At 41.5% G+C, this 11,513-nt stretch overlaps 1 protein-coding gene across 2 annotated transcripts in view; it reads left to right on the top strand.

Moving 5' to 3' along the window:
• The window catches only part of aif1l (allograft inflammatory factor 1-like), a 30,505-nt gene continuing 18,992 nt past the window's right edge, over nucleotides 1-11,513 (top strand). Inside the window, exons 1-4 of one of the 2 annotated variants that reach the window (XM_062988539.1) lie at nucleotides 88-110; nucleotides 324-385; nucleotides 1,777-1,888; nucleotides 9,945-10,011. In XM_062988539.1, the coding sequence (XP_062844609.1) occupies nucleotides 9,951-10,011 (61 nt within the window). In that variant the 5' untranslated portion in view covers nucleotides 88-110; nucleotides 324-385; nucleotides 1,777-1,888; nucleotides 9,945-9,950. Of the gene's footprint in view, nucleotides 111-323; nucleotides 386-1,776; nucleotides 1,889-9,944; nucleotides 10,012-11,513 lie in introns of both variants that reach the window. The other variant, XM_062988538.1, reaches the window with a different exon arrangement.

Genomic DNA, 11,513 nt, shown 5'->3' with positions numbered 1-11,513 from the left:
ACCCAGCGCCTGGTGTTCGTTCCCCACTCGAGACTCTCACACGCCAGGACACGTTCACTGTGTGTTCATTCTTTAACAGAAGCGCTCCAACATGCCGTCTAACGTACAAGGTAAGAATGTGTTTATTTATATATTTATTTGATAGTAATTTGACCCGGTGTTACATTTTTTGGACAGTTGTGCATTGTTTGTATTAAAAAAAACCCCACCTTTTTGTGTGTGAACGCTGCATTTTGGCTCTTTATATCACAGTAGTAGCAAGTGCACTGCAGTAAATCCGCCTTTAACCGGTCATGTTTTGTGTTTTTATTGTTGTTATTCAGGTGGAAAGGCGTTCGGTTTGCTGAAAGCACAGCAGCGGGACAAACTGGACGAAATAAACAGGGTAAACCGTTACATTAACCGTTATAACAACCGGTATTTTTTTTTATATTCAGAAACGCATCCCTGGTGCTATAGCGTTAGCTTCCGTGCAGCGTTAGCTAGACTTGGCTTTGACCCTCAGTTATCACCTCATAAATGAATGCCGTTATATCAGACAATGCAGAGCTTTGTATTCAGATGTTCTGGTTAACCTCTAAAAATGGTCATTTTGTACAAAAAGCGGCAACTAAAAGGTTACAACTTCCTCCAGATAAAAACTAAACCAGAACCTGTATGTAAATACTGAGTATATTTTTACAATAATGCTATTTAAATATTATTTCCCTCTTTTATCATATGGAGCGTGTTTGGTTGAGGTGGAGAATGAATGGAACTGTTGTTTGAAATGTTCTGGGTTTTTGTTATTACTATGCTTATAAAGAAATGTATTTGCACATACAGTATATATCAGCTCCACTTACCATATAGAAGCACTTTGTAGTTCTACAATTACTGACTGTAGTCCATCGGTTTCTCTACATATCTTGTTAACCTGCTTTCATGCTGTTCTTCAATGGTCAGGATCATTCTCAGCACTGCAGTCACACTGACCAGGTGGTGGTGTGTTAGTGTGTGTTGTGCTGCTGGAGTTTTTAAATACCGTGTCCACTCACTGTCCACTCTATTAGACACTCCTACCTAGTTGGTCCACCCTGTAGATGTAAAGTCAGAGACGATCGCTCATCTATTGCTGCTTTTTGAGTCGGTCACCTTCTAGACCTTCATCAGTGGTCACAGGACGCTGCCCAAGGGGTGCTGTTGGCTGGAAATTTTTTGGATACTATGGTTTGGTGGACTATTCTCTGTCTAGCAGTGACAGTGAGGTGTTTAAAAACTCTAGCAGCATTGCTGTGTCTGATCCACGCAAACCATCACAACTCACTGCAATGCTGAGAATGACCCACCACCCAAATAATACCTTATCTGTGGGGGTCCTGACTATTGAAGAACAGCATGAAAGGGGCTAACAAAGCGTGCAGAGAAACAGATGGAATACAGTCAGTAATTGTAGAACTACAAAGTGCTTCTATATGGTAAGTGGAGCTGATAAAATGGACAGTGAGGGTAGAAACAAGGAGGTGGTTTTAATGTTATGGTTGCTTGCCAACTTTGTTGGCTTCACCTACTATATAGATGCACTTTGTGGGTATACAATTACTGACTGTTGCCTTTTTTTCCCATCCATTAATGGAAAAGGAATTTTTTCAATGGGATCCTCACTGACCAGATACTGTTTTGTTGTTGGACCTTTCTCAGACTGCATGGAAAATATCCAGGTGTCGTGGAAGTATTCATTGTACTGATATTAGAGATGAGATGCTACTGCATATTTGTCTTGGGTTCGATCCCCAGGTGGAGAGGTCTGGGTCCTTTCTGTGTGAAGTTTGCATGGTCTCCCCGAGTCTGTGTGGGTTTCTTCCAGGAGCTCCGGTTTTCTCCCACAGTCCGAAGACGTGCAAATAAGGTGAATTGGAGATACTAAATTGTCCATGACTGTGTTTGATATTAAACTTGTGAACTGATGAATCTTGTGTTTCTATCATGAATGTAACCGAAGTGTCCCTGCCAACATCATCATGGCAAGATTCTTCCACCACGATCTTTCACCATCGGGATGGTATTAACCAGCTGTTTAGCTAACACCAAACAGCTGTCTCATGCCTTTACTCAACAGTAGCTTCCATCATGCACCTTAAGGATCTGATAATGGAGTGTTGCAGAGATGTTCTCCAATCTTTGCACTGGATCTTTGGAACTCTTATAGTTACGGTTGGGTTGTTGGTTACCTCCCTGACCAAGGCCCTTCTTGCTTTGATACCTAGGTTGGCCAGACAGCCAACTCTAGAAAGGTCCAAGATTGGCAGCAGCTTCTGTTTTACAATTATTCAGGCCACGGTGGTCCTGGAAACATTTAAATCGTATTTATTTTATTTTCAATTCTTTCCCTGATATTTGCCTAGCTCTAGTTTGATTGTAGAGTTTGTGGGGCTTATTAAAAAAATTAGCTTGCATTTTTAAGAGGTTCATGGTGGATTTTGAGGTATGCTTTGGCTAATTGTACTGAGATCAGAGAGGTCCTAATAGTTCAACCTCATGCTTAGAAGTTGGCATGGTGTTTTTATTACCAAATGCCATTTTTCTTTTATTTTAACATGCTTACGATGACTGGCAAAAGATTAACATTTGCTTCGTCAGTTTAAATAATGCCTTTATCTAAATGTTTGCATATTTTGGGCACTGATGTTTGGGATGTGGTTATACCTCCTCCATGCAGATCATATTTATGCAAGTAATGCTGAATTGTAGAATGGGTCATGGTCTAACTGGTGTCAGCTTAACCTTCCTTCAGGTCCTTTGCTGTCATATGATGTTTAGCTTTGACTTACACTCAGCATACACAGCTTGATTTGATCCACTTCACACTATAAGGTCAAAAGTGTGTGGACACCCTTCCTAATTATTGAGGTCAGCTTCTTTCAGCCACATTTAGCAAGTGTATGAAGTGAATTCTATCAAATAAATTGTTCCCCTGTGCACAAAGCAATTTCCATAAGGACATAAGGTTCCATACAGTGAGTTTGATGTAGGGGTAATTTAGTGGCAAACACAACCCTAACCACACTGTAATTTATTGTACACTTTTGGAATTAATGAAATTGTCAATTTTAAACACATTCTCGTCAAACGTCAGTGCCTTAACTTTCAACTAGCCATGTCAGCTTAAACTATTAATTCTACTGTCCCACAAAAATCACCACATCTTGTAGCAAAAAAAAAAATCTAACATATAATAATACACTATATTGCCAAAAGTAGTCACTCACCCATCCAAATCATTTAATTCAGGTGTTTCAATCACTTCCATGGCCACAGGTGTATAAAACCAAGCACCAAGCATGCAGACTGCTTTTACTAATATTAGTGAAAGAACGGGTCGCTCTCAGGAGCTCAGTGAATTCCAGCGTGGTACCGTGATGCCACCTGTGCAACAAGTCCAGTCATGAAATTTCCTCACTACTAAATATTCCACAGTCGACTGTCCGTGGTATTAGAACAAAGTGGAAGTGATTGGGAACAACAGCAACTCAGCCACGAAGTGTTAGGCCACGTAAAATGTCAGCTGATGCTGAGGCGCATAGTGCGCAGAGGTCGCCAATTTTCTGAGTCAATCGCTACAGACCTCCAAACTTCATGTGACCTTTAGATCAGCTCAAGAACAGTGTGTAGAGCTTCACGGAATGAGTTTCCATGGCCGTGCAGCTGCATCCAGGCCTTACATCACCAAGCGCAATGCAAACCGTCGGATGCAGTGGTGTAAAGCATGCCGCCACTGGACTCTAGAGCAGTGCAGATGTGTTCTCTGGAGTGACGGATCACGCTTCTCCGTCTGGCAATCCGATGGACGAGTCTGGGTTTGGCAGTTGTCAGGAGAACGGTACTTGTCTGACTGCATTGTGCCAAGTGTAAAGTTTGGTGGAGGGGGGGATTATGGTGTGGGGCTGTTTTTCAGGAGTTGGGTTCGGTCCCTTAGTTCCAGTGAAAGGAACTCTTATTGCTTCAGCGTACCAAGAGATTCTGGACAATTTCATGCTCCTGACTTGGTGTGGGAACAGTTTGGGGATGGCCCCTTCCTGTTCCAACATGACTGGGCACCAGTACACAAAGCAAGCTCCATACAGTGGGGCCAAAAAGTATTTAGTCAGCCACTGATTGTGCAAGTTCTCCTACTTAGAAAGATGAGAGAGGTCTGTAATTTTCATCATAGGTACACTTCAACTATGAGAGACAAAATGAGAAAAAAAAAATCCAGGAAATCACATTGTAGGATTTTTAAAGAATTTATTTGTAAATTATGGGCAAATGTCGCTGGGCAACACAGACTTTCAACTCCCTCCACAAATTTTCTATTAGGTTGAGGTCTGGAGACTGGCTAGGCCACTCCAGGACTTTAAAATGCTTTTTACGGAGCCACTCCTTCGTTGCCCGAGCGGTGTGTTTGGGATCATTGTCATGCTGGAAGACCCAGCCACGTTCCATCTTCAATGCTCTCACTGATGGAAGTAGGTTTTGGCTTAAAATCTCACGATACATGGCCCCGTTCATTCTTCCCCTAACACGGATCAGTCGTCCTGTCCCCTTTGCAGGAAAACAGCCCCAAAGCATGATGTTTCCACCCCCATGCTTCACAGTAGGTATGGTGTTCTTGGGATGCAACTCAGCATTCTTCTTCCTCCAAACACGACGAGTTGAGTTTTTACCAAAAAGTTCCATTTTGGTTTCATCTGACCACATGATATTCTCCCAATCCTCTTCTGGATCATCCATATGCTCTCTGGCAAACTTCAGACGGGCCTGGACATGTACTGGCTTAAGCAGGGGGACACGCCTGGCACTGCAGGATTTGAGTCCCTCTCGGCGTAGTGTGTTACTGATGGTAGCCTTTGTTACTTTGGTCCCAGCTCTCTGCAGGTCATTCATCAGGTCCCTCCGTGTAGTTCTGGGATTTTTGCTCACCGTTCTCATGATCATTTTGACCCCACGGGATGAGATCTTGCATGGGGCCCCAGATCAAGGGAGATTATCAATGGTCTTGTATGTCTTCCATTTTCTTACAATTGCTCCCACAGTTGATTTATTCACACCAACCTGCTTGCCTATTGTAGATTCACTCTTCCCAGCCTGGTGCAGGTCTACAATTTTCTTCCTGGTGTCCTTCGACAGCTCTTTGGTCTTGGCCATGGTTGAGTTTGGAGTCTGACTGTTTGAGGCTGTGGACAGGTGTCTTTTATACAGATAACGAGGTCAAACAGGTGCCATTAATACAGGTAATGAGTGGAGGACAGAAGAGCTTCTTAAAGAAGAAGTTACAGGTCTGTGAGAGCCAGAAATCTTGCTTGTTTGTTATCGACCAAATACTTATTTTCCACCATAATTTACAAATAAATTCTTTAAAAATCCTACAATGTGATTTCCTGGATTTTTTTTTTCTCATTTTGTCTCTCATAGTTGAAGTGTACCTATGATGAAAATTACAGACCTCTCTCATCTTTCTAAGTAGGAGAACTTGCACAATCAGTGGCTGACTAAATACTTTTTGGCCCCACTGTAAAGGCATGGATGAGCGAGTTTGGTGTGGAAGAGTCCTGACCTCAACCAGATAGAACACCTTTGGGATTAATTAGAGCGGAGACTGCGAGCCAGGCCTTCTTGTCCAACATCAGTGTCTGACCTCACAAATGCGCTATAAACACATTCCTAAACCTTTTGGAAAGCCTTCCCAGAAGAGTTGTAGCTGTTATTGCTGCAAGGTGGGGCATCATATTAAACCCTATGGATTAAAAATGAGAGGTCACTCAAGTTCATATGCGTCTGAAGGCAGACGAGCGAATACTTTTGGTGATATAGTGTATCTGGAAACAGCAGCAACATTTGGAACATTTCACTGGTGTCAAATGACATAATACAGAGATTTGAATGGCAGAAATGTGAAGGTCCTTTTTAATTATGACCAAATGAGATCTGTAATACAGTATGTGTAAATACTTGGGAGAGGACGACTGTGGTGGAGCAGTGAAAATGGAAAATGATCAAGCTTGTCAGTTGGGTTACCAGCCAAAAATACTAGAACACCAGCCATGAACAATGTTTGTCATTTCTTAATCACTTAACCGCCCTATCTCTGACCTTAATTTCACTTATTTTTAGTTTACATTTTTTATTGTTATCACTCTTCCTCATTTTCCTCTTCCGGTCTTTTTCTTCTGGGTGGGTGGGTGTGCACGCTGCTGACTGTGACATGTTCCCACCCTCTTTATTTTTGCAAGAACATTGCACAGATCTTATAAGACGAACTAAAACGAGCCAGGAGATCTTTTGGAAAATGTTTAACACCTAAACATGGTAGTGTGAATTTCATATCACACATTTAAATCTGTTGATGGACATTTTATTTTGCTAGCCCACTGCCACGGCAATTCGTATATGGCTGTATTTACACCGATCAGCCATAACATTAAAACCACCTCCTTGTTTCTACACTCACTGTCCATTTTATCAGCTCCACTTACCATAGAAGCACTTTGTACTTCTACAATTTCTCTACATACCTTTTTAGACTGCTTTCATGCTGTTCTTCAATGGTCAGGACCCCCACAGGACCACTACAGAGCAGGTATTATTTAGATGGTGGATCATTCTCAGCACTGCAGTGACACTGACATGGTGGTGGTGTGTTAGTGTGTGTTGTGCTGGTATGAGTGGATCAGACACAGCAACACTGCTGGAGTTTTTAAACACCTCACTGTCACTGCTGGACTGAGAATAGTCCACCAACCAAAAGATGATGACCGACTCAAACAGCAGCAATAGATGAGCGATCGTCTCTGACTTTACATCTACAAGGTGGAACAACTAGGTAGGAGTGTCTAATAGAGTGGACAGTGAGTGGACATGGTATGTAAAAACTCCAGCAGCGCTGCTGTGTCTGATCCACTCATACCAGCACAACACACACTAACAGTGTCACTGCAGTGCTGAGAATCATCCACCACCTAAATAATACCTGCTCTGTGGGGGTCCTGACCATTGAAAAACAGCATGAAAGGGGGCTAACCAAGCATGCAGAGAAACCGATGTACTACAGTCAGTAATGGTAGAACTACAAAGTGCTTCTATATGGTAAGTGGAGCTGATAAAATGGACAGTGAGTGTAGAAACAAGGAGGAGGTTTTAATGTTATGGCTGATCAGTGTATAGTGTGACTGGATAAATACAGTGAATATATAAAAAAATATATGGCTCATAAATCATATCATGTGACTTATAATCAGTGTACTTCAATTTGATAAACAAGCTCATTGTTTAGGGGTGGCACGGTGGCTCGGAGGGTAGCACTCTTGCCTTACAGCAAGAAGGTCCTGGGTTTGATTCCTAGGTGGCGCGGTACGGGTCCTTTCTGTGTGGAGTTTGCATGTTCTCCCCGTGTCCGTGTGGGTTTCCTCCGGGAGCTCCGGTTTCCTCCCACAGTCCAAAGACATGCAAGTGAGGTGAATTGGAGATACTAAATTGTCCATGACTGTATTTGATATTTAAACTTGAACTGATTGATCTGATGAATAAATTGTTTAGGGGGTAAATTAACCAATCATGTTCAAACTCATGTCAAACAGTAGTTGGTATACTTGCCATCAATTAAAGTGACTGAATAAGTCCATAAAAATTTCAGAGCTTACTAGGTATCCAAGGGATCCAAAGAGGGTAAAAAAAATTCCAAGGCGGTACAAATACCATGGAACACAGTAGCCCTAGTGGTCATCGATTTCATCCCTCAGCACAACAATGGCCCAAAGCATACCTCCACATCAACAAATGAACGACTTCACCAGAAGACGGTTAAAGTTTTGGAGTGGTCAGTCAGACCCCTGAGGGCTGTACACAGGAGATGCTCTCGCAATCTGACAGATTTGGAGCACTGCAAGGAAGAGTGGGCAAAGATTGCCAGGTCAGGACTGAATGCTGTCATAAAATCAAGTCAGTTTAAGGCTGTGTGTATTTTTGCAACCACATTATTGTGTTTTCTTTTTTTATTATCTAGCTAAAACATTTCCATTTGTTTTTCAATTGAATTGTACGTATAATAGGTCACATTAATATCATAAAAATCTGCCATTAAGACGGGGGTGTATATAATTTGTAATCTCCACTGCAGCAAAAATATACCACCAACAAACTTTACAAGATTCACCCTACCATAAAAATATATAGAGCTCAATACACCAAAAAAGTGATGGAAACAAAGTATCTAGACAAGATGCTGCATAGGACACACCAAATTGACCCATACCTATCTGCTAAAAGGAGACCATACCCCAGTTACCCCCTCTGTGGATCAAGAACTTCTTTGAACACATCCTTTATTCATGCCAACAGATGAACACCATCAGAACAGAATTCTACAATACGAACAGCTACAAGAAAATCTTCACCTTGGATGGATAGATTGGATGGATGGATAGATAGATAAATAATTGGATGGATGGAAAAAGTGTTTTTATAGGCTTATTCTTATTAGTGTTTTTACTCATCTTTACCAGGGGTGTCTATAACCGTGAAGGGGACTTTATGTACTTTCCACACACACGCTTGTGTGCACTTTTTCGTCTTCACTCAGCATTCTCTATTAAATCGGAGTCATTCATGCTCTAAGATAGATGGGCTGGATGGATGGATGGATGGATGGATAGGATGGATAGATAGGATGGATGGATGGATGGATGGATTAGACGGACGGATGGATGGATGGATTGGATGGATGGATGGATGGATGGATGGATGGATGGATGGATGGATGGATGGATGGATAGATAGATAGATAGATAGATAGATAGATAGATAGATAGATAGATAGATAGATAGATAGATGGATAGATAGGATGGATGGATGGATGGATGGATGGATTGATTGGATAGATTGGATGGATGGATGGATAGGATGGATGGATAGGATGGATGGATTGGATGGATAGATAGGCTGGATGGATTAGATAGATAGATAGATGGATGGATGGATTAGATAGATGGATGGATAGGATGGATGAATAGGACGGATGGATAGATAGGATGGATGGATAGATAGATAGATTGGGTAGATTGGATGGATAGATTGGATGGATGGATTAGATGGATGGATGGATTAGATAGATGGATGATAGGATGGATGAATAGGACGGATGAATAGGATGGATGGATAGATTGGATGGATGGATAGATAGATTGGATGGATGGATAGATAGATTGGATGGATGGATAGATGGATTGATTCGATAGAATAGATAGGGTGGATAGATGGATAGATAGATAGGATGGATAGATAGATGGATAGATTGATTGGATAGAATAGATAGATAGGCTAGATGGATAGATAGATTGGACGGATACATAGGGTGGATAGATAGATAGGATAGATGGATAGATAGATAGCATCTTTACCAGGGGTGTCTAACCGTGAATGGGGACTTTATGTACTTTCACACACACTTGTTTGCACTTTTTCATCTTCACTCAGCATTCTCTATTAAATCGGAGTCATTCATGCTTGTCCTCATTGATTTTTCCATTCAGCGTTCTGCTAACGAGCATCTAAAGACAAGTGCTTTATTATTTAATTAGAGATTTATTACTTCTGGTAGGCACATGTCCAAATCAGATGATGCTAAGCAGTGGAGCTTAGAGCAAAAACTTGATGCTGTGGGCTAAATGTTATGGTAAATTATGTTATGTGATTAATTCAATGTCTGAGCCGATAAAAGTTTAAACGTTTTTAATTCAATGCCACATTCTGGTGCTTTTAATACAGTGTTTACATAGGTAATTACCGTGATGTATTATTTTGTTCAAACAAATGTGCAAACTATCCAGCTTAAGAGGGACATGGGGTGAAATGGGGTTTAGGAGTAATACAGCCAATAATGACACATTTATCAGTTTTATTTGTTAATCATTTGTTTCGATTGTCTCTGCAGGAGTTCATGGAAGATCAGAAGTACAGAGATGAAGAAGATTTGCCAGACAAGCTGGATTCCTTCAAAAGTAAGAACTTGAGCGACTCTAAGGAATTCTCCAAAGCGTATGTGCTACTACTGATGTCCATATGCTTGTAATGTAAAAATTTAGCAGATGCTTTTATCCAAAGCGACTTACAGTACTGTGACAATATACTGTCTAAGGCAATTGAGGGTTAAGGTCCTTGCTCAAGTGTCCAACAGTGACAACCTGGCAGTGGGCTTGAACCAGCAACCTTTTGATTACTAGTGGTTAAGTACCTTAACCACTAGGCTACAACTGCCCTTAGACTGCAAACTTCTGTGACATAATCACCGTAATCGCTTTTCATGTAGTGTCCAAATAATCTGCCTTATGAGTTTAATGTCTTATTAGAATCCTCTCTACTTAGGCAGCTGCCTAGGTAGGCATTAGGCAACAAGGCAGTTTACTAGGTTGATCACTGATCAGCCATAACATTAAAACCACCTCCTTGTTTCTACACTCACTGTCCATTTTATCAGCTCCACTTATCATATAGAAGCACTTTGTAGTTCTACAATTACTGACTCTAGTCCATCTGTTTCTTTGCATGCTTTGTTAGCCCCCTTTCATGCTGTTCTTCAATGGTCAGGACTTTCCCATGACCACCACAGAGTAGATATTATTTGGGTGGTGGATCATTCTCAGCACTGCAGTGACACTGACATGGTGGTGGTGTGTTAGTGTGTGTTGTGCTGGTATGAGTGGATCAGACACAGCAGTGCTGCTGGAGTTTTTAAACACCTCACTGTCCCTGCTGGACTGAGAATAGTCCACCAACCAAAAATATCCAGCCAACAGCGCCCCGTGGGCAGCGTCCTGTGACCACTGATGGAGGTCTAGAAGATCTAGGGTTAGATCTCTGACTTTACATCTACAAGGTGGACCAACTAGGTAGTAGTGTCTAATAGACTGGACAGTGAGTGGACATGGACATGTGTCTGATCCGTTCATACCAGCACAACACACACTAACACACCACCACCATGTCAATGTCACAGCAGTGCTGAGAATGACCCACCAGCCAAATAATACCTACTCTGTGGTGGTCCTGTGGGGGGTTCTGACCATTGAAGAACAGCATGAAAGGGTGCTAACAAAGCATGCAGAGAAACAGATGGACTACAGTCAGTAATTGTAGAACTACAAAGTGCTTCTATATGGTAAGTGGAGCTGATAAAATTGACAGTGAGTGTAGAAACAAGGAGGTGGTTTTAATGTTATGGCTGATCGGTTTATACGACTGTAAAAAAAACACACACAAGCACAAAACACTGTTCCTGCCAAGAATATCAAAAATGTGCAAACATAGAGCTATAAAAAAATTAATGAATAAACATGCTAACTAGATTAATGGCTATGTTTCATTCCTGTCTGCAGAAATCCGTCACCCTGTTCTACCTTAGTCACCCATTAACTATAATCTAAGGAGTACATTATGTAGCCTCTATGATGTAGTGTTTATAAAAGAATGCATCTCTGCACCACCCTTTTTTATAGAGACGTTT

The sequence above is a fragment of the Trichomycterus rosablanca genome, chromosome 26, assembly GCF_030014385.1.
Source record: "Trichomycterus rosablanca isolate fTriRos1 chromosome 26, fTriRos1.hap1, whole genome shotgun sequence".
NCBI lineage: Eukaryota > Metazoa > Chordata > Actinopteri > Siluriformes > Trichomycteridae > Trichomycterus > Trichomycterus rosablanca.
Note: the sequence above shows the minus strand (reverse complement) of the source record. Positions and strands in the feature narration are given on the sequence as shown.